Genomic DNA, 22,667 nt, shown 5'->3' with positions numbered 1-22,667 from the left:
GTCCAAATAAAGAACGACGTGCAAATAAAAGAAAATAGTGCAAGGGATGACAAAGTGCAAATATAAAGAACGAAATTCAACTAAAAGAACAAAGTGCAAGGGATGACAAAGTGCAAATATAAAGAACAAAGTCATATACTAAAACAACATGCAAATAAAAGAAAATAGTGCAAGGGATGAAAAAGGGCAAATATAAAGAACAAATTCATATACTAAAACAACATGCAAATAAAAGAAAATAGTGCAAGGGATGACAAAGTGCAAATATAAAGAACAAAGTCATATACTAAAACAACATGCAAATAAAAGAAAATAGTGCAAGGGATGAAAAAGGGCAAATATAAAGAACGAAATTCAACTAAAAGAACAAAGAGCAAGGGATGACAAAGTGCAAATATAAAGAACAAATTTCAACTAAAAGAACAAAGAGCAAGGGATGACAAAGTGCAAATATAAAATAATATAGGTCAAAGTTATGGGGGGATAATAGATTTTTACGAGAAAATACATGATGTACCACTGAAACCTTTTAGGGGGAAACAGATTTTGTAAGAAAGAAATATTTGGATGAAAAATTATGGATAAAAATTGTGATTCAAAGATGAACATAATACACATAAGTTTGTTTCTTGTGTCCTCGAGCAACACACCTGATTGCTCCTTTGAGCTGGCGTGCTGCGTTGCAGCCTACTCCCGTCAGTGTGTGATTTTGAGTATGAATCATAATAAGTAAGTAAAAATAAATAAGCAACAGATAATAATAATAATAATAATAATAATAATAATAATAATAATTTTCAGATGTGTTTTTTTAGGAAAGATTATGTAATCTTTTTTAAGTATTAACACTTTCTGTTATCTCAGGGTCAAGGTGACCCAGAGGCTCAGAAAACAAATATGCTAAGACAAGTGTTAAATAAGACATTTAAACTACAAGTGAAGGTTGTAATGTACAATTCAAAGTATAGTATTGTGAAGAAAACCTCTTTCCACCTCGTACTTGAGGTCAGGTCGAGGGGGCAGCAGTGGGAACAAAGAGGCCCGGACTTGATCCTCCATAGAAACTGACTCCTACTAATCCTACCGACGTGTCCTGGGTCTTCACCAAGCTCTCCTCCAGAAAAACCAAAAGTTTTTTTCCGACTTGCGTTCCGAGAGAGGTGGAGTGAGATTACTACCCACTGGTTTCTCAAGACTTTAAACTATGAATTCCACAAGTTTCCTGTTGCACTTTGACAATAAACTCATGGACCAGATTCAACTGATCTTCATGTGAGACTCAAGATGAAAGGTCATTGAAGTTTCAATCCAGGGGGGTACAAAAGAATGGTCCCTGACTTTGAGGTTACACTAATATCAAGGAAGTATTTATAGATTATTTACTGCAGTAATCACTAGTTGATCTCAGACCATAAGGTCCAGTGAAGTCAACTATTGTTTTTCAGTTTTGATTTCACATCTATTTCTTATCCAAGCTCGTAGTTTTCCGCCGGACTTTGCTCCACACGGGGTTTAAAGCCATCAATAGCATGTGAACAACTGCTGCTATTTTTGTTTGTTTCCATTCTTTTGCCTTTTGTGTTGAGTTCATTTGCATTGAAACTACTTCAGTGATTACATCGATTGATCGTCGCTTCACTGATCAAGATGATGGATTATATGAAAACTCTCTTCATGTAATTAAACAAAGTGATTTGATCAGCATTTTTTTGGGTGGGTTTCTGTAACGGGTGAATGTTAAATGCGAGAGTGGAATGTAGAAGGAACAGGTCGGTCCACTGTTTACAGTTTTGGTTTGAGGACAAATACTGGTGAGGCCGGTTAAAGGGCTTCTATTAATCAAGCTCTCAAAATGCACTGCAACAGTTGAAGGTCTTTGAAGTGATTCGCATATTTTTAAGATGAATCCACTTGTGGAAAATACGTTGAATTCTAGTTTAGGTTCGTACGATACTGTGTTTTACGACTACTGTTACCTTAAAGAAGAAGCTAACTGACTGACTGAGGTCACGTGGAATTAGATTTCAACGTATACACGCGACACTTTGCACGCCGTCAGAAATCGACCCGCCGTGGTCACATGCCGGATAAATTAGGATGGATGTTCCCTCAACGGGGTCGTGTGAATGGAGTCGGAAACAAACAGCTCGTACCTCGACGACATCTCGCTAAAGTTCGCGGATCACATTAGTCTTCCTCAGGAAATCGCACGGATGCTCGAGAATCGACACGTACAGAAGGTGGAGCGTCCTGGAGCTTTGTTTGGTGTCCATGTTGTTCATCCAGGAGGGTATGAAGCATTCACCAGAGGCCATATTTTTTGGTATTATATCAAATATTAATTGACATTTATTTCCCTTTTAGGGTCACCATGACTTAAAAACCTTTGAAATTTTACTCAAATTTTAATCATAATTATACAATGTATTATCAATGTAGCACAGTCTGGAAGATATTCTGAATATAAGTCAAGTTTGAATGAAAATTGTGCAAAAACTTTTGTAAAAATTGAATTAAAACGTGAGTAAAATCAACTATTCAAGTAGCATTGACTGAAAAGTATACTAGTGTATCGTCTGCATATCGAATAAGTTTGACTGAAAGTTGTGCTTTAACTTTTGTATAAAATATATATTTTTAAATGATTAAAAAGAAAAAAATCATATATATTTATAGTATTGTCTGCAAGTTTCTGGATAAAATGTGCTATAATTGAAATAAAAAATAAGCAAAATAAATAATTAAATGTAGTACTGAATCATATCATCTAGTATCGTCTACATATTGAATACATTTGACTGAAAGTTGTGCTTAAACTCTTCTATAAATAAAATAAAAATATGACCAAAAATCAAGTATTCCATGTAGCACTGTTTGGAATGTATTCTGTAGTATCATCTGCATATGTAACAAGTTTAATCAGAAAGTTGTACACGCACTTTTATATTAACTCGATTGTCACTGTCTGACGAATATTCCGTAGTATCGTCTGCATATCGAATAAGTTTGAAGAAAAGTTTTGCTTAAATTTCTTTCTAAATTAAATTCAAAATGGAGCAAAATACATTATTTCATGTAGTACAGTTTGAAAGTATAGTTTGCAAATATGTTTGATTAAAAAATTCTAGATAAAATGTTCTATAATTGAAAGAAAAACATTAGCAAAATAAATAATCGTCTACATATTGAACAAGTTTGATGGAAAGTTGTGTAAAACTTGTGGTAATTAAATATAAATGACCAAAAAAAAAATCTAATATTCCATGTAGCACAGTTTGAAAAGTATTTTGTACCATCAACTGCATAGCTAACAAGTTGAATTTTTATATTAATCCAATTAAAATAAGAGCTAAAAATCAATGATTCCTTGCAGCACCGTTTGACAAATATTGCGTAGTATCATCTGCACATCGATTGAGTTTGACTGCAAAGTTGTGAGTGAATTAAAAAAAACGGCAAGAGAGGTGAATTATTTCTGTAAACATTTGGTTTATTGCAAATGTGCGGATGTATCCAAAAGGCTATTACAAAACAACCGTTAGTATTCCGTGGATACTTTACAGCAACGACACCGTTGTCTTTGACAAACACGTAGAAATCTAAACAAACAAAAGGCTGTGAAGTTCAGCACGTGGTCCACGTGTATGCTCGCCCGATTTGCCGTCGTACGGTGAGAAATCTTGCTTTTCTTTTTTTGGTATCGCGAACAGCGGCGGGCGGCGGTTTACGTTCCTCTCTTACTAAAGCGCAGGCACAGTTGTCGTGCCCTCGTTTTTCTGGAACTGGCGTCAGTCTGGGTCGCGCCGCAGGTGTCAGGAGTGCATCGACGGCGGGAAAACACCGAGCTTTTTTCGTTTGCAAATCCAAGAGGAAGGGCAAAAAATAGACAATGTTTCTTCCTCCTCCTCTCCGGTATAGAAAAAGATAAGTCTTTCTCCAAAAAAACCAAATGTACATCTGTTTTTTAAAAAATACATGAATTTTCTTCGAATCACAAACATGCGATATTGTCAGATTTATCCCCCGATCGAGCCCCTTTTCTGCAGAAACATTGAATCAACAGTTTATTAGCAGGTCTACTGCGGCCGGTTCAGTCTCTACGAGCGGATCTCAAGACCAGATCCGGGGCGATGACGATGATCGTGACTCTCTTCTCATTGGTGCATAGGTTTTTCCCCACAATCACTTTTTCTTTTTTCCCTGAATTGCAAAAAAAAGCAGGAAGAGCCCAAGCATGTGCGCCCACCATCGAGGCGGCACTCGTCGGGAGGAACTCGGATTAATCCCTCCAGGAAAAAAAAAGCAAGCGCTCAGCAGTTCTAGCTCTCTAATCCCAAGAGAGACTATGACAAGATGTGGGGTTGGTACCAGAGCCCGACACTGGCCCCCCCCCTGTCCGCCACCCCGGTTGAGAAGATCTCAAGTTCTGTTAGGAGGACATCTTTCAGTCCGCCGTGTCTTCATCTTGAGGGGGGTTTGGGGAGGTGCACAGCGGCTGCGACTATTTTCGTCGCCATCATCTTCAAAACAAATGGAGGTCCATTACTGTGTAGAGGCAGTGGCTCTGCCCGCCCCAAGGCAGAGCCACTTACACAGCAGAGCCGGCGGCGAGCCCGCATGGTTGGAGGTGGTTGTGGTGCTGGTTGTCCTGGGAGCACTGGTTGTCCAGCAGGGCGTCCGAGGGGATGCGGGACTGGAACTTCTCCATCTGCTCGGGGCTGGCCAGGTTCTTGAGGAGGTAGTTCTCCCGCTCCAGCTGGTTGTTCTTCTCCGCCAGCTCCTTGATCTGCTCCTTCAGGACCTCCACCTCCTCGCGGACGGCGTACATCAGGTGGTTCTTGACCAGATCCTGCCGTTGCAAGAGAGGCGACAGATTAGGAAAACGATGCATCACTTCACAATGATCTTTCTCTTCATATCAGGAGAGCAAAAACCTGAGTCAAACTCTTACGTGTGACGTGACTCGGGACAATTTTACAATTAAAATACCTCAGTAATCTAACTTTAGTGGCATTTGTGTCGTTTAAGGAATGTGGATTCATGTTTAAAAACAAGGTTCCTAGAGGTAAAGAGAAGTTCAATTCAAGACGTTTTTACTGCCATTTTAACAAAATAAAAATAAATAAAAAATACTGCATCCAACAGATTTTTACCTAAACGTTTATTATTTTAACCTTTAACATAAGTTTTTGGTTCAGTAAAAAAAACTTTCATGTTGAAAACACAACATTCCAGAACTTAAGACATAAACAAAGTTCAGATCATCTATAAATTATTATTATTTTAATAAAAATGCGTTACCAAATATAACATAAAATGTTAGTTGTTCAGTTTTCTGAACGTTGTTTTAAGACAATTTAAAGCAAATTGATCCATTTTATTTTGTAGGATTAATGAATAAAACATCATTTAGACTTTATAAGGATCTGCAGGAGTATGACATTACTTTTGTGTATTTATTAAGTGTTGTTTAAATGTGGATTCACGTCTAAAAAAAAAAAAAAAAAAAGTACTACGCAAGTTTTCAAGCACTTTTTACGTACGTTTAAATTCAAGCAGTAGTACAGGAAGTTACTTATACAAACATACGACCATGTCATGCAGACTAAAAGTTTAATATAAACACATTTTTAAAGGAGTAAACACAAGTTATCCGAGTTGAAACTCTTTAAAGCGGTTTCATTTTCTTTTCTGCGGTTCATTCATAAGGTACATCGTGTTCTTTTTTTTTGGGTCAAGCAACCGTTTACATTTCCTGTCGCATCCCGTCACAATAGATCAAAGACATCCCAGCATTTAAAAAGTTACACACTTTTTTAAAAAAAGTTACACTTTTTATCAACTTTTGCTCACCATTGCCTGCTCGATCTTGTTGTCGATGGCCACGACGCTAGCACCAGAGGCACTGCAAAGATAAGAAGAAAAAAGATCATAAATAAACGGTCAACATCACAAGATCAACGTAAAAAAAACCGTTTTTTAAGCAACTTTTGTTTGTTGTTGTTGAGTTTCGAGTTCGGCGCATGCGCACTTTGCCCCGGTGACAAAAACAACAAGGCTAATATACTTAAGCGTTTAGTACAGTTTTTTTTAACCCGAGCCAGGCTCGCTTGTTGTTGTCGTTTGCGGTTCGTACCTGTTGTCAAGCTTCACCGACACCACGTCTCCCCCGAGCAGCGAGGAGAAGAAGGATATGGAGAAGTTATGTAACTCGTAGACCGCGACCTCCATCGGCGACTTGGCGAACATCTCCGCGCTCATGTTCAGCACCAAGCTCCGCTGGAAGATACTTCTCGCCACGTTTGCGACTGGTTGGTTCTCCTCGTTAGCAAAGAATTGTTTCTTTTTTAAAAAGCGATGCACTATCGTTGCCAGTGCTGTGTCTTATGGTTTCTTGTTGCTTTAGCTCCGCTTTGGACGAGCGACTGTCTCTGATGCTATTTCTGCCCGCGCTCACCTTATATACGGCCGGCCTCGTGACGTCATATGACGCGCGCATATCATTAGTCAAATTAAAACGGCGGGCTGGACTTTTTTTTTATGGTGCGTTTAAGGAGCGTAAGGAAAATCCCCATTTGGAAATGGCTGCAATGTTTTTATCGATCTGCACCACGTTGTTTTCACGCCGGACTATTGATATTCAATCTTACAACCTGCTACACCATATATAACAACTATTTCACACTTTAAAAGCGTATGTTGCATGTTATGTAAAAAATAACTTTGCGTTAAAAGTGTGCTGAGTCAGGAAATTCCGACAAATTTAAAAATCACACTTTTTTTTATCGGTTTTGTAACAAAACGTTCCTATTTATATTTTTATTATTTAATTAAATTAAAAAGAAATTGCAGCACGTGAACAAAAAAAACTCTATACTCTTGATTTTTTCTTGCAACTAAAACTAGGTCACGATGTATTCATACTTTTTGCGCAAGTACATTTAATTACCGTAATGTAATGCAATACAAAGTAAATTGCATTCCTATTCATTTTCTTGTAGTACTTTTTATTGTGTTTGCGTTAGTTGACATATTGATCAAATTTTAGTGTCTATTTTACTTCATAATCCTTGTATTATTATTATTTTATTATCATTATCATTACTATTATTGCGGTTTTGCAGTTCTTGTTTTTAACAAGTGTGCAGTATTTCCTAATATAATGTGCACACATGTTTAATCTGTTTTTCTGATCAGTTTTTGAGAACTTAAAAACATCCCCCAATGAAGGAGGAACGAAGCAAAATATAAATTAATAGTATTGTTTCCTCGTGTTGTTTTTTCCTCGGTCATACACAGTGTACTAGGCCACGGTGTTCCCGCACATGTATATGTATTTACATCTTTAAGTACTTTTCCATGGACGGCGCTGGTATATTTCCCCTATTCACGTGATCTCTAGTGACCTCCAGTGGCGATCAGGCTTAAATACATTTACCATCTGCACCAGGAAAAAAACTTCCATTCCTCGTTTGCCTCAATAATTCAACATATCCTGCAGCTATATTGCAGTATTTCCCTCCTCTGTGTGTACAGTTCATGCTAGAGACGATCACACGTGCCATAAACCACATGATGTTCACATGTAAAACTGGCTTCAAGATCTGACCTTTGACCGACCGACACATGGTGACGTAAGTGTTCTCGCTGCATGTAGCGAACACTTGTGGTTAACCACGAACAAGACTGAGAAAAACACGCCTGCTGTCGGCTTGTTTTCTTCAGAGCGTTTGACGCGTCATTGTGCAAGAGATCCGTCAGCTTTGTCTGCACAGGTTCTTGTTGATGTTACGAAGCATCTCTTGCTGATAGAAATATGCTTTTAATCGAGTTAATAAAAATGAGTGACACTAGAATGCGTTTCTTAGAATACTTTTCACATGTTAATTCATGTTACGCACTAATTAACACGTGCATTATTACTTACGATTTATTTTCACTATTGAAATAAAATAATCTGAAGCTAATTCTTAATAATTTGCATTATTTTATCAATCAATCTTCTGAATACCTAAGGCTCATATACTTGTTGTAACTGCAATAATACTTATCTCAAATTTTTCTGGCAACTAAAAAGTAGGTCACGATGTATTTATACTTACATTTAATTATGAAATACAATAGAAAGTCAATAGCCTTTTAAATTATGTTCTTGTGTTTATTGTCTTGTACTAAAAACACATTCATTATTATTTTATACATTATTTCTGAATCATCAGCAGTCCTTAAGTCCTCCGCAGCTAAAGGAACAATGAAATCCTGTGGGATGACTGAGGATGAGAGGATACAGTGGACTTTGGCAGCTTTTATAGCTGACGTTTTGGAAATATTTGGTTTCAAAATGAGTATTTGTTTCTTATGATACTTGATGTTTTATCTTATGAAAGGAATTAAATTAACGATGCAATTATTATTGTTGTTGTTATTGAAAAAAATAAGTCTTTGCAACATTTTTTTATACCAATTATTTATAAAAAACATTTCTAAATACTTCATGTACTTGTTGAATGTGCGATAATTCATCTGTAAAAATAATAATAATTTAGTGTGTACAGTAACTTTGAATGAACATATTTGATACATTATACATTTTATCAAATGATATATATATATTCATAGATATATTCATATTTATATAACTAGTGATGATTTGATGAAGCTTCATGAAACAGTGTCATTATTTTCTTAGAGTCCACTAGATGGCGTCTCTGATACTATTTTCCTTTGTTTTGAAAAACTGTTCTAATGAAAAATCACTTCATTTTTAAACTGATGGCGCCACCTACTGACCTCTGAACAACATGACACTGTTTCACGAAGCTTCACCAGACAATCACAATTAATAAAATGTTTCTTTATTTCTGAATTAACCATTTTTATAACTCTTTTTCATTACATTATATATTTTAATGTCACGACATGAATTTATAAAACTAAAACTTTATATTTTCTGACCAAAAACAATGAAATTATAATTTTCCTTTACGTGTAAATTTTTGATTTCTAGAAATATATTTTTGTATCCAAACCTAAAATATGTTCAAATCTTTAAAACCAACTCTTGTCTTCTTCACTATTATAGGTTTTCAAAGTTTTTGTTTGCTCGGGTTCGTTCGTCTTACAGGGTCGCGGGGGATCGGCGCCTGTCTCGGCTACTCATGGGGTTAGAGGTGAAAGGTCACCAGTTCCTTGCAGCAACCACTGACACCTCGGAAGAATTTAGAGTCACTCTAACCTCGGTATGTTTCAGGGACTCCACGAAAACAAGCCCGAGTTCCCTGAACCAGGGACCATCTTGCTGTCAGACTGCTGTGTCATCACTTTTTTATCAGAAACTATTGAAAACCTACAAAACACGAGAAACACTTTTACTTAAACAAAGAACTCAAGCGTTCCTCCGCACGTCATAACCCAAAAAATCTATTAACACATCGAGGCAGCGTGAAGATCCTGGTACTTTGGACGAACCGCAATGTTATCACAAAAGTATTTGTTGCAAAACATGTTTTTCACAACCCAAAAAAATGAGACAATATCAATACAAAGAAACAGCCGCAGATTCAGAATCAGTGCATTTTGTTAGCGTGTTAGCTTAAAGTAGCTAGCAAAATCTTGCGACAGAAATTGAGTTAAATCTATTTATGTATTAACATTTAACATATAAATATACATATATTGATTCTAAATCACCAGAGCCACTATTCAACGGCTCGCGCTGATGGCAGTAGGCCGTGACGCAACCATTAGGAACATACAAGGGTTTAGCCTCTGGCTTGAATACACAACGACACACTTATAACAGTAGACCTAAAGGTTTAGCTAGAAGTAACTGCAGACAAAAGGTGTCGGTAGTGCTAGCAATAGACCAAAGGTCTCACTAGTACTAACCATACGAGTGACACTAGCAGGCCAAAAAATGTCACTAGTAGTAATAGTAGACCAAAATATGAGGTAGAAGTAATGGTAGACCAAAAAGGTGTCGCTAGTACCCACAGTAGATCACAAAGGTGTTGCTAGTACTACTTGTATCACAAAAGTAGTCACTAGGAATACTTGTAGGCCAAAAGTATGAATAGTACTGCCAGTAGGCCAAAAAGTGTCACCAGTTCTACTAATGTGCCAAAAAATGTCAGTAGTACTAACAGTAGACCATAAATTATCACCAGTACTACCAGTATTCCAAAAAGAGTCGCTAGTACTACTTTTCCTTTTTTTTTTTTATCATTTATTCAAACGGGAATTCACAGATAAGCCTTTTATCCTGAAATTAGCCTCTCAGTCTCAAACCTGAAGTTAACCATCCATCTGGCTGCTTTCATTTTGTAACTGTGAGCTACTTCCTCCCGCAGTCACGCTGCACTGAGCTGAATTTATTGGTTATTTTGACGAATCAGTCCAGGGCAAAGGTTAGTCACTCTTATATCACGATTTTTTTGGTCTGTCTTTTTTTTCTCACTCTATTTGTCTCACCACTAAAACCAGGAAGTGACACAAAAGATCAGTTATTAGTATCATTATGTTCTTCATTTTGACCAAAAAACACTTCCTGAAATTTCTTTATGTTTACGACTAAAAAGATTGAAATCGCCCCTCGATTATTCTTTAGCTTTCCAAAAGTAAGTTTATAAATAAAAGTGATAGTACACAAGTCGAATTTAAGGAATCTTGGGAACTAAAAACTGTGGATTTTCTTCAAGAACGGATGGAAACATTCCTAGACTTTTCACATCCTTGTGTATCTCAAGTTTGGATTTAGTAAGAAAAAGCATTAGTGTGTCCATGTTTGGCTCGAGTGAGTCACTCGCCCTTGAAAGTTAACCACCTTATGTAACCCAGTGATTCATCAGGACTAACGACGGACGACGAAGGCAAACAACCGCATTCTTTTGGTTAACAAGTTAAGAGCCTTCTCGAGGGTTGGCCCCCGACTGTGGCCCCGGGGCTCCAGTGGAAGTCTGAATCCACTGAATCATCTATTAATCTGCTCTCCATTGAGGCTGCCTGGTGAAGGATGACAAGAGGAAACATGACCTTGTTGTTGTTCACCAGGATGATATTTGGTCGAAGGAAGACGTGTCATTCTTTTTTTTTGAGGGTGAACCAGGGGTTTAATGATAGTACTGTGACTGTATGTGGCCCTGGTGAGGTTAAAGGTCAAACTAACAATTTTAATTTTATATCAGAATATTTTTAAATGAAACCTAAAGTAACAATTTCAGCATTTTTAGCTTGATTGTATACTCTTGGCCCCTTAATCCTTAAAACTCTTCACTGGCTTCCAGTTTCTTTCAGGATCAACTTTAAAATTCTGGTTCTTACTTTCAGATCTATTCATGGTCAGGCTCCTCCTTACATCACTGATCTGATCCAGCCTTACACCCCAGCTCGGTCTCTGAGGTCTGTGGATCAGAATCTACTGATGGTTCCACGCACACGGCTCAGGACCAGAGGAGAGAAATCTTTTCAGGCTGTTGCTCCTAAGCTTTGGAACAATCTTCCTCTCTCTTTGCGCTTGATGGATCTACTGACTCCTTTAAGAAACATCTTAAGACGTTTCTATTTGTTCAGGCTTTTCCTTGAATTTCTCGAACTCCTGTGTTGTTCTCGGTGTTGTCTTGATCTTTGAAGTATGTACTGTTTTGAGTATTGTTTTGATTGTTAAAGCGCTTTGTGACCCTGGTCTCGAAAAGCGCTATATAAATAAATATTACTTACTTACTTACTTACTTACTTAATTTTTGCTTGAGGCCCTTTACAACAATGACTCTATGAAAAGTGGCCCTTGATGTAATATTGTGTGATACTGTAGTAACAAGGATATATGTGTAGTATTGTCCAGTACTTGACTCTGGTGTTATAGAATTTACAGACCACATGACTCTTGACAAATTCGTAACTGATTTCCTTTGTTTGCACAACAGTTTTAAAAAGAGGCAGGAGTCACTATATCCTCTCGTCCTCAGTCACCATCAGGCTCTCGCTGTATATTCAAGTGTATTGATATTTTCTCAGACCACTACTGTCAAATTAATCACGTTTTTTATCTAATGCTGGAGTCGCCTGTATCCTCTTGTCCTCAGTCATCCCCAGGATATCGCTGTATATTCAAGTATATTGATATTTTCTCAGACCACTACTGTCAAATAAATCACGTTTTTTATCTAATGCTAGAGTCGACTGTATCCTCTCGTCCTCAGTCACGACCAGGATCTTGCTGTATATTCAAGTGCATTGATATTTTACTCAGACCACTACCGTGAAATAAACAAATACATTTTATCTAATGCTGTAGTTGACTGTATCCTCTCGTCCTCAGTCATCACCAGAATCACACCGTATATTCAAGTGTATTGATATTTTCTCAGACCATTACGGTGGAAAAAAACATGTTTTTTAATCGAATGCTGGAGTCGACTGTATCCTCTCGTCCTCAGTCATCACCAGGATATCGCTGTATATTCAAGTATATTGATATTTTCTCAGACCACTACTGTCAAATAAATCACGTTTTTTATCTAATGCTGGAGTCGCCTGTATCCTCTTGTCCTCAGTCATCCCCAGGATATCGCTGTATATTCAAGTATATTGATATTTTCTCAGACCACTACTGTAAAATAAATCACGTTTTTTTATCTAATGCTAGAGTCGCCTGTATCCTCTTGTCCTCAGTCATCCCCAGGATATCGCTGTATATACAAGTATATTGATATTTTCTCAGACCACTACTGTAAAATAAATCACGTTTTTTTATCTAATGCTAGAGTCGACTGTATCCTCTCGTCCTCAGTCACCACCAGGATCTCGCTGTATACTCAAGAGCCGTGGAATTAATAGTGTTTCGTCAAATAAAGTCCGTCGGCCGCCGAACTTACCGGCGATCAGGCCTCCTGAGCTGCGAGGGCGAGAACGGCGGCGAGCAACTCATGCGTCGGTCGAAGGTGAAGTAGGGATGGTGGCAGCAGAACCTCGGAGCAGGTTCCGGCAAACGAAAGGCGCACATCATCCCGGGAGACGAGGGCAGGACCCTGACGGGAGCTTCCTGAGAGAAGCGGGTCCTGGTCTGACCCATGTCGGCTTCAAAAATGAACGAGTCTCCGCTCGACGACCGGCCTCGTCTGCCGGTACCAGTCGCTCGCCGGTACCAGTCGAACGACGACAGCTCGAGGAACAAAATGGCCTTTGAGTTCGACGATGACAACACCTTGAATCGCTGCCAGTTGTTTTGTCTGTAGACTCTAGCGACGAGTAGAAGCTGAGCCTCGATGCTAAGTGAGCTTTTAGAGAACAGTTGCTCATTTTTTTTTACTCTTTCAAAAGAAGCTGCTCGAGCTGTTAGTGCTGTTGCCAATACTCAAGAAAAGAAAATAAATATTTGATGAAAAAATTACTATATATATTTTTAGTTAACTTTTTTTGTGAAATAATACACTCAAAAACGGTTATTTAATCATATGATGAAAAGAGTGAGAAGGAAAAAACAGGTTAAAAAAATAAAATACTATCAAGAAAACTAGATATGTACTTTACTTTAAGATATTTGTAAAACAATATACTTCAAATCAAATGTTTAAATTCTTAAAAAATGCTTCATCTTACAAAAAAAACCGGCATCATGACTAGACTATGAATCAAATAAAAAAAGTGATTAAAAATAAAATAATGAAAAAAAATACTCTAATACTCTATACTCTATTAAATACTTTACTTCAAAAATGTTAGTAAATAAATATAGAGAAACTCTTGCTTATCATCATCCGACACAAACACACATCACGACTGGGGTAAGAAGGAAAAAAAACTTTTGATTGGATTTCAAAATAAAGTATTCTCAAGCAAATTAGATATATTTACAAGTATATTCGTGAAAAAATATATTTTAAATCAAATCTTAAAAATGTTTATTAAACATGTTCGTAAAACAAAAAAACTTGAAATACTGACAAAATACGACAAACATCACGACTAGAGTAAGAAGAAAAAAATATATATATATTTAAATAAAATCTTCTCAGTAAAACTAGATATACAGTATGAAGTCAAATACTTTGAAACTGTAAATAAAACAACACACTTAAAGTCAATTAAAAAAACGGAAATTTCTTCTAAAGGTTTGATGAACATGTTCTTTTATCTAAGTACTGAAACTATATGTAAAAAAAAAATGCTTAATCATATTGCCAAAAAGTCCACTGTATCCTCTCGTCCTCAGTCATCCCAAAGGATTTTATTGTTCCTTTAGCTGCGGAGGACGTAATGAATGCTGCCATCCAGCGGTCGGAAGTTTAATTGCAACACAAAAATGAGCAAACGCTGCAGCTCAATCGAAGAAAAATATTTTATTATTATTATTATTATTTTCTAAACATCATGACTAGAGTAAGAAGATTAGAATTTTTTTGCAAACTATATAATTTAGAAAATGTCTTCTGTATAGTAAATATTTAGTACTTTTAGATATTTGTTTAAATGCATCATAATTGATAATAATAATGGCAAAACATATTATGGTCAATAAATTACAAAAGATCTGATAATGTATTGGTAAAAATTAAAATAATACAATACATAAGAGCTTTGAGGAAAATGAAAAAAAAGGGAAAAGGAGGTTTAATTATGTAACATTCCAGACAGATGCATCAACAATCCTCGCCATGATCCGCCGCATCTGTCACCAGGTGTATTTAGAGGATTGTTGGTGGTGAGATAATAGCAGGAGGTTCCATTGCAACAACACATCTAAAGACAGTTTGTCTTCAGGTAATTACACAGCACTTACTGACACTTCAAGTCTCTACATGACAGCCACAGATTGGTGGGATTTAATATCTTTTTAAAAAATATGACTAATATTAAATGTCAAAGAAATATAATTAATAACGTTGACAAGTAACAGGTCCTTTCTTTAGCCCCTCAAAATAATCTGAGTGAATATTAGATAATAATAGATAATATTAAGGAAATAAAAAGTGTTTATATATTATTTTTAATAAATGGCTTATGAATATTTAGCTGTATTTTATTTTTTCCTTTTTTATTTTTTTACTTGGGTCGAGGCTCTCATTAGATTAGAAGGAATGATGTGAGAAGAACATGTATATAATGTTACAACTACGTGTTTTATTTCATGATAAATACAGTATTAGCTCTAAATATAACTTTAAGTTATTTTTTTTTGGGCCTTTGTCCTTTGACTGTAAGTGAATATTTCTCACTAAATAATTTAATAAAATATTGATATCATATTCAGAAAAAATAGGTTTATATAATTATTTTTAATTAATGATTTATTAGTATTTAATATAGCATATGAAGGGTTATTTTTTGTTGTACTTTTTTCTCTTTTTTGGCTTTTATTGGGGCTGTAATGAGGTCAGAGTTTACTGTTAATTATTCAAGTAGAAGATGTTTCTTACAGCTAAAGATTGTTTTTTGTATTTATTACTGTATTAACTCTTAATATAACTTTTCTACATTTTTTTTTATTTGTCCTTTCGGTGGATATTTCTTTTCCCTCAGTATAATTTGATTAAATGTAAAAAAAAATAGTATAATTAGTTATATCATTATTTTTAATTAATGGTTTATAAAAAAATATATTTTATTTTTATTATTGACATTTTTAAGTTATTTTATGTCCTTTTTTCTATTTTTTTTTTCTTTTTTGTCAGGGCTGTGAGGTCAGAGTACGAACGACTTGTTTTTCTTTGTTATTTTTTGATAAATATTTGTTGCCCCTCAAAATAATTTGAGGGAATATTGAGATTAACATTTTTTGGAAATTATATTTAGAAAATTAGTAGGTATTTAGAAAAAAAAACACATTTTTTTCAATAAATATTCTATTTAAATATTAAATTAAATATTTATCTTAATAGGCCACACATAGGTGAGTGAATATGTACAAAAAACAAATATAAATACATCATTAAAAACAAACTCCAAGTATTGTATATACTAAATATAGAAACATATACAAACGTATACAACTTTATATTCGAGTGTGTGAAGGCGTTCCTCTCGACTATATTTACTCTCATCATGACTGAAGCGCTCGGGTCGCCTCAGGTAGAACATCTCTGTCTGTTTGCTACAAACGTAAACACACACCAGAACACATTCGTCAGCTTGAACAGATACGGGATTATACAGGGTTAGGACTCGCTAAAGTGGTCTCACTGGGGGCTCCAGATGAAGGTCATAGGTCAGGGGTTCAGTCGCCAGTGCAGCGTTAATTAGCATTTGAGCTACAGTAACGACGGAACAACCCTTTGGCCTGTCATGTGACATTGAACAGATTATGTTAGCGGTTTGTCCAAAAACTCTTATACTTGTACTTGTACTTGTACTTGTACTTGTACTTGTACTTGTACTTCTCTTCTACTTCTACTTCTCTTTTACTTATACGTCTCTTCTACTTCTAGTTATACTTCTCTTCTACTCGTACTTCTCTTCTACTTCTACTGATAGTTCTCTTGTACTTATACTTGTACTTATACTTATATTTGTCTTCTACTTCTACTTCTCTTCTACTTCTACTTCTACTTCTACTTCTACTTCTACTTCTACTTCTACTTCTCTTTTACTTATACAAATACCGCTCTTCTACTTCTACTTCTCTTCTACTTATATTTATACTTCACTTCTACTTCTACTTCTTCTTCTTGTACTTCTACTTTTCTTCTACTTCTAATTTAACTTCTTCATCTTTTACTTTTACTACTTCTACTACTAGTAGTAATACTAGTGAAATTTGTACTTTTAATACTAATTCCACTACTACTTCAATTTTTTACTAATAATTCCACAACTAGTACTTGTAGAACTAGTAGCAGTACTACTACGAGTACTAGTACTACTACTAGAAATACTATGAATACTATTTCTACTACGAATACTACTACGAGTATGTTCCCATGTACGTTTTTGGATGCACAGTAGCTACTTGACTATTTTACCGTAAACAACGTTTCTAACGTGTCTACAAGAAGTGTGTCGTGACAGGAGGATCTTTATCGCGGCCATTAGCTCGAGCGATGACGGTGATTGAATAAACAGTCGCCTGGATCTCCACCAGGACCTGACGACCATCTGTCCTCGTTCGTCTGCCAGCGTTGCTTTCCTGCGCCTCTTTATGACCCTCCGCGATCGCGCGTCGCCACGTTTTTTAATCGGCGCCTTCATCTCTGGAATTCCGACGTCCAGCAGAGGGAACACGCTGATCCCGAGCAACGGTGGTGACATTGAGAAATGGAAATGTTTTCTTCACGCTCTGTTTTCAATTAACGACTTTAAACACTCCAGGCTATTTGCGGCCGAAACTAAGGCGGCTCCCAAGGTCATCTTGGAGAGAATCCTGGGTAAATAATGAAGGCTTGGCTGGTCGTTCAGTCAAGGAACATGCCTGAGGAACATACAAGTTCAACTGGAATCAGTAGCAGCTTAACTTAATCATTTTATTGTTATTGTTTAATATTTGTATACAACAGTTGTGCCAGATTTAATCACACACTGGGCGCAGAAAATTTGTTTTTCAGAAAGTAACAATAGTGACTGTTTCATATCACAAATGTCTCTCTGGTTTTTCTTAACACAAAACAATGTCCACATTAAGGTTTTCCATTGAATATCCTTCCATTTATCATCATTGTCGAGTTTCTAGTACCACATACTTTGGACTATAAGGCTCACGTGAAATCGTATTATTCTGCTGTCTTATTGATATTGTCTATATATACATACATATATGTAAAAATATTTGAGTATGATTTTGGTTCTGTAGTATTACTTTGCAAGGCTACTTGGTATTACTTCCCGAGATTACTTGGTGTTAGTCGTTGAGCCTCGTAGTAATACACCGCGAGGTTTCTTGGTATTACTTCGCGAGCCTCCATAGTATTACTCCACGAGGTTACTGGATTAGTCTGTGAGGCTCCAAAGTATAACACCGCAAAGGCTACTTCGCATTACTACGCAAGGCTCCCTAGTATTAATCCAGAAGACTACTTTGTATGACTTCACAAGGCTTCGTAGTATTACTCAAGGAGGCTACTAGGTATTACTCTGTGTAGCTCCGTAGTGTTACTCCGTAAAGCTCCATAGTATTACACCAGGAGGCTACTTTGTATGACCCTGCAAAGATCCGTAGTATTACTCCAGTAGGCTACTTGGTATTACTCTACAAAGATCTGTAGTATAACTCCGTAAGGCTACTTGGTATTACTCGTAATAATCCATTGTATTACTCCAGGAGGCTACTTGGTATTACTTTGCGAATACTCCGTAGTATTACTCCTAATGGCTACTTGGTATTACTCAACGAGGCTCTGTAATATTACTCTGCAACGCTTCTTTTTATTACTTAGCTTGACTTCGTGGTCAGGAGCTTTGTGGAGTAATACTACTAAGTCTTGTATAATTTCCTTGTAACACGATGAGCCTAACATAGGAAAAAAATGTCATTGATATTTGCCTTTAAGATATAATACGTGTTATATTCTGAAAATACAGTCAATTATAAGATGAATGATAGAAGCGTAAAACTAAAGGTACTCTCAAGATCATTTAGTTTTATTTATTTAACTTATTCAGGAAGAAGAGAATCCACTGTTACTTCCTACTTCACTGCTGTTAGATTATATCATAAAAACGTAATTAATCTACATATTTCTTTACTTATGTACTTGTGTTTTTCTTATTGTTGTTTTTCTATTGTTGCGTTTTACTTCTTTGTATTGCGATATCTTAATAGATTACTATTATTGTTTAATATTGATTTATTATCATTGTTTTTATTGTTGTTTTTCTGCTGTAAACATGCGACAGTGTGACTAATAAAGGAATCTCTTATCTTATAAAACATATTACTCTGAGTATTCTGAGACCTTGGACGAACCGCAACTAAAACCTCTTGCCTTTTTCTTGTTTACCGTGTTTTTCCAGTCAGCTCGTCCAGGCACAGCTGCACGACCCGAGTCACCGGCACCCGGGCCGACACCGCGGGGGGGCCCCCAGAACCTCCACGGTTCAACCCCGCCGGGTGTTTTTGTTTGCCCCGAAGTACGCACTCGGCCACACGTTCGCACACGACGACACTCGTCCACGGTACAAGATCTGGACTGGACCGGATCAGGGGCCCCCCCCCGCCGGCCGTCCCCGTCCCTGTCGACCCAACATCGAGCGGTTCCCACAGACTCCTGCAGGCTCGTCCGCTGAGACTCAAAGCTGAGAGTCCGTCACCTGCGAGACGACGATGGAGCAATCTGGAGGTTCTCATGGACGCGCCGAGGAAGGTCACCAGCGTTTATTACCTTGTTATCGGACAAACTGCTATCGTTTTTGAGTAGTTTTAAGACTTTAAGATGAACAATATCAACAGAATTATTTTATCGTCTCATGATCAGTTGGTCTATGGTCGACTATTCTCTCAAATACTGGGAGAACATATGGAATATAGACGGAAAATCCCAACAAGGAGCCGACAAAACTTAAATGTATAACTTCAAAATGGCGATCCAAACCCTTTCAGCTGTGCTGTGTCTCAAATCGCATACTAATCTTAGTATGCTAGAAGTTAGTATGCATCAGTTTAGTATGCATACTAACTAGTATGCAAATTCTCCGCAGATAGTATGTCTCAAATCAAACCCTGAAGCTACACACTAACCCGAAATCACATGACAGCTTCTTCTTCTACTTCTATTTAACGATGTTTCAAGCAGCTGTTTGAACGCTATCGCCGACACCTGCTGGCAGCACGTATTGCAACTTTGGAAAAAGAAATAAAGAAAAAATATGAGAATCTAAATAATCGCGAGATATTTAAGCTGGTATCAGCAGCGAAAACGTGTTTATCCTCCTACTGCTGCTGAAAATACACATTTAAGTATATGCATGTATATGCATTTATATATGACGTAACTTCCGTTTAAAACGTCACTAAAATGGCGGCTGTTTAGTGTGGTTAGTGTCCATCGAACCATGCTAGTTTTGTGGGCTTGTTAGTACGCCAATTTAGTATGCATGGCGCACTAAATTTCGCATACTAAGAATTGAGACACACTAACGTACTAAAAATACTAACTTTTAGTACGCTAGTATGCGATTTGAGACACAGCACAGGTCTTCAACTTTAGTTAGCATGCTAGCTGCTACGATTGTCATTATTTAGACCAGGACAGTACCAGTACATTTTACGCAACCCAGAGAATGTACAATAAATCATAAAAAATATATGTTTTTCAACTTCACACAAGCTTTTTGTAGGACGTGATGCTAAACACTAATATTAACCACAAAGTACTTACGCTAATTCCTAGATTTTGGAAACTTTTGTTTTTTGTCTAGACGTAAAAAAAAGTTGTCAATTTTGGCTTGAACTGAATAATCGTGACCCTCTCTGAAATCTATCTTAATATATATCTAAACATGACTATAGAGTTTTTGTTTTCGGTCTTTTTGTCTTTTTATGTCAGTATTTTTGCCCCTCAAAAAAGATTTAAGTGAGTATAACAAAATATATTGGGAAAAGAACTGATTGGCTGATTAAGCTTGTTTCCATTGTTTCCTATGGCAAAATATCCCACCCGTGCTGAGGTCACACATATAAGTCGGGGACCAGATCCATATTTATTAAACTCTGATCTGATTTGTTCTCCTTGAAACATAAACACATCAAATTTTTGTCTTTTGAGTAAATTATGAAACATTTATCTTGACTTTTGATCCGCAAAATAACAAGTTTTATTTATGAAGCTTCATGAAACAGTGTCATGTTGTTCGGAGGACAGTAAGTGGCGCCATCAGTTTAAAAAATTATAAACAAAAATTATAAACAAAGGAAAATAGTGCAGAGACGCCATCTAGTGGACTCTGAAAACAATGACACTGCTTCATGAAGCTTCACTCGAAAAAAGTGTTTTTTTTTCATCAGGTTATAAAAACAAATATAAAAAATGGGAATAGAAAGAATAATAGGATCATTTTGAGCTTAATTTTATTACCTTTTTCTTTTTTTTAAAATAACAACTTTGACTTAATTTTTGCTTTTTTGGACCCTAACAACAGCTGCTGTATAAAATGTGGTCCCCGGAGTAAATTTTCTAGTGCAATGTGTTGTTCAACTGAACACTACTGCCACCTGCTGTTCAAATAAACATCAAAACAATAAGAAAATGTATATTTTAATAATATTAAGGGGTTTTTTTACGGATAAAAGTGGCGCCATTTGGTCTAAAAAATGTGCTGGAACTAAACTAAAGATGCTACAAATTTTAAACGTATCCATTCATCTCCACATGTTTTCTTTTCTTCTTCTTTATTCCCTTCAAAAGACTCGCCCCCTGTTGAACGGAGCTATTTATCGACCTATTTTTTTCAAAGCGATATATTTACAGCTCGCCCGGCCGCGCCGTCAGAAATCAAGCTCCAATCCGTTGATATGTTAATATCCAGCGAGGGCCCGGGGCCGGCCCCTATACAGTTGGGTTGAGCAACTCTTTGACTTCCTTCTCCGAGGGGAGCCTAATAACTCAGAGCACAGCTGTGGAACAGTATAAGCTCATGTTTATTCAGCGCCTCCGTAACTCTTCTTTCCAAATAGCCCCCAAAAGATTAAAACCGTTTGGTTTTTTTTTTCTAAAGAAACTCAGGGGTGACTCTGGGGCTCTCGGGGGGGTCCCACGGGAGGCGAACCATGAAGTGTTAAAGAACGTTTCGGTACACAATGTTTCTTGGGAGAGCGACTGGAGAATCTCCCGCTGTTAGAAGACGCGTCAACACTCGGGGATGAAGCCAGATGTGCAGCAGACGACCTACTGGATTATGTTGTTTTTTTTACAAGTAAGTCTCCATTTTTGATCCATGAGACGAGTTCAGACGAAAACCTCTGATCGCGGCCAGAAACCTCGACAAAGAATAAATAGACAATGTGTGGCGCCACGTTCACTAGATCAATAAATCAACGGTGAATACTTTTTTCTTTCTTTTTTTAACATTGTATTAAACTATCTCATAACATGTATAAGTATTATTTTTATTATTATTATGGGTTTGTAAAGAAAGTATGTTAATCACCGAATAATGGACACACATTTTTGAACAAGTAGTGATGTCTCATACAATAGTCTCATTACTATCAGAGTCCACTAGATGGCGTCTCTGCACTATTTTCCCTTGTTTTGAACAACTTTTCTAAGAAAAAATATTTTTTAAACTGATGGCGCCACCTACTGACCTCTGAACAACATGACACTGCTTCATGAAGCTTCATCAGACCATCACTAGGTAATAGTTCATACATGTATTTAAAATATAATGAGACAATTAGCAAATAAATACTAGAAATAATAAGTTTTTATATAAAATTGAGCATTTACAGAATTTAGATTTTGTTTTTTAAAGTAATCAAAGAGTTGGTCAATTGTGAGCTTGTAAGTAGTGATGTGTTGATGAAGCTTCATGAAACAGTGTCATGTTGTTCAGAGGTCAGTAGGTGGCGCCATCAGTTTAAAAATGATGTTTTATTAGAATAGTTGTTCAAAACAAAGGAAAATAGTGCAGAGACGCCATCTAGTGGACTCTGGAGATAATGACACTGCTTCATGAAGCTTCATCAGACCATCACTTCTCGTAAGTAAAACTAAAAACTACCTTGAATGATTATCCTTGTA

General features: G+C 36.6%; 1 protein-coding gene across 1 annotated transcript in view; it reads right to left on the bottom strand.

Annotated features, from left to right (window-relative positions):
* Nucleotides 1-3,469: 3,469 nt before the first annotated feature.
* The window catches only part of tsc22d3 (TSC22 domain family, member 3), a 47,830-nt gene continuing 28,632 nt past the window's right edge, over nucleotides 3,470-22,667 (bottom strand). The window contains exons 2-3 of the mRNA XM_087799904.1: nucleotides 5,854-5,905; nucleotides 3,470-4,849 (exon numbers count right to left, since the gene is read on the bottom strand). Coding sequence (XP_087656030.1) covers nucleotides 4,589-4,849; nucleotides 5,854-5,905 — 313 coding nt within the window. The 3' untranslated portion in view covers nucleotides 3,470-4,588. The remainder of the gene's footprint in view (nucleotides 4,850-5,853; nucleotides 5,906-22,667) is intronic.

The sequence above is a fragment of the Callionymus lyra genome, chromosome 9, assembly GCF_982586985.1.
Source record: "Callionymus lyra chromosome 9, fCalLyr1.hap1.1, whole genome shotgun sequence".
Classification (NCBI taxonomy): domain Eukaryota; kingdom Metazoa; phylum Chordata; class Actinopteri; order Syngnathiformes; family Callionymidae; genus Callionymus; species Callionymus lyra.
The sequence above is the reverse complement of the archived record's forward strand: the minus strand, read 5'-3'. Positions and strand labels throughout refer to the sequence as shown.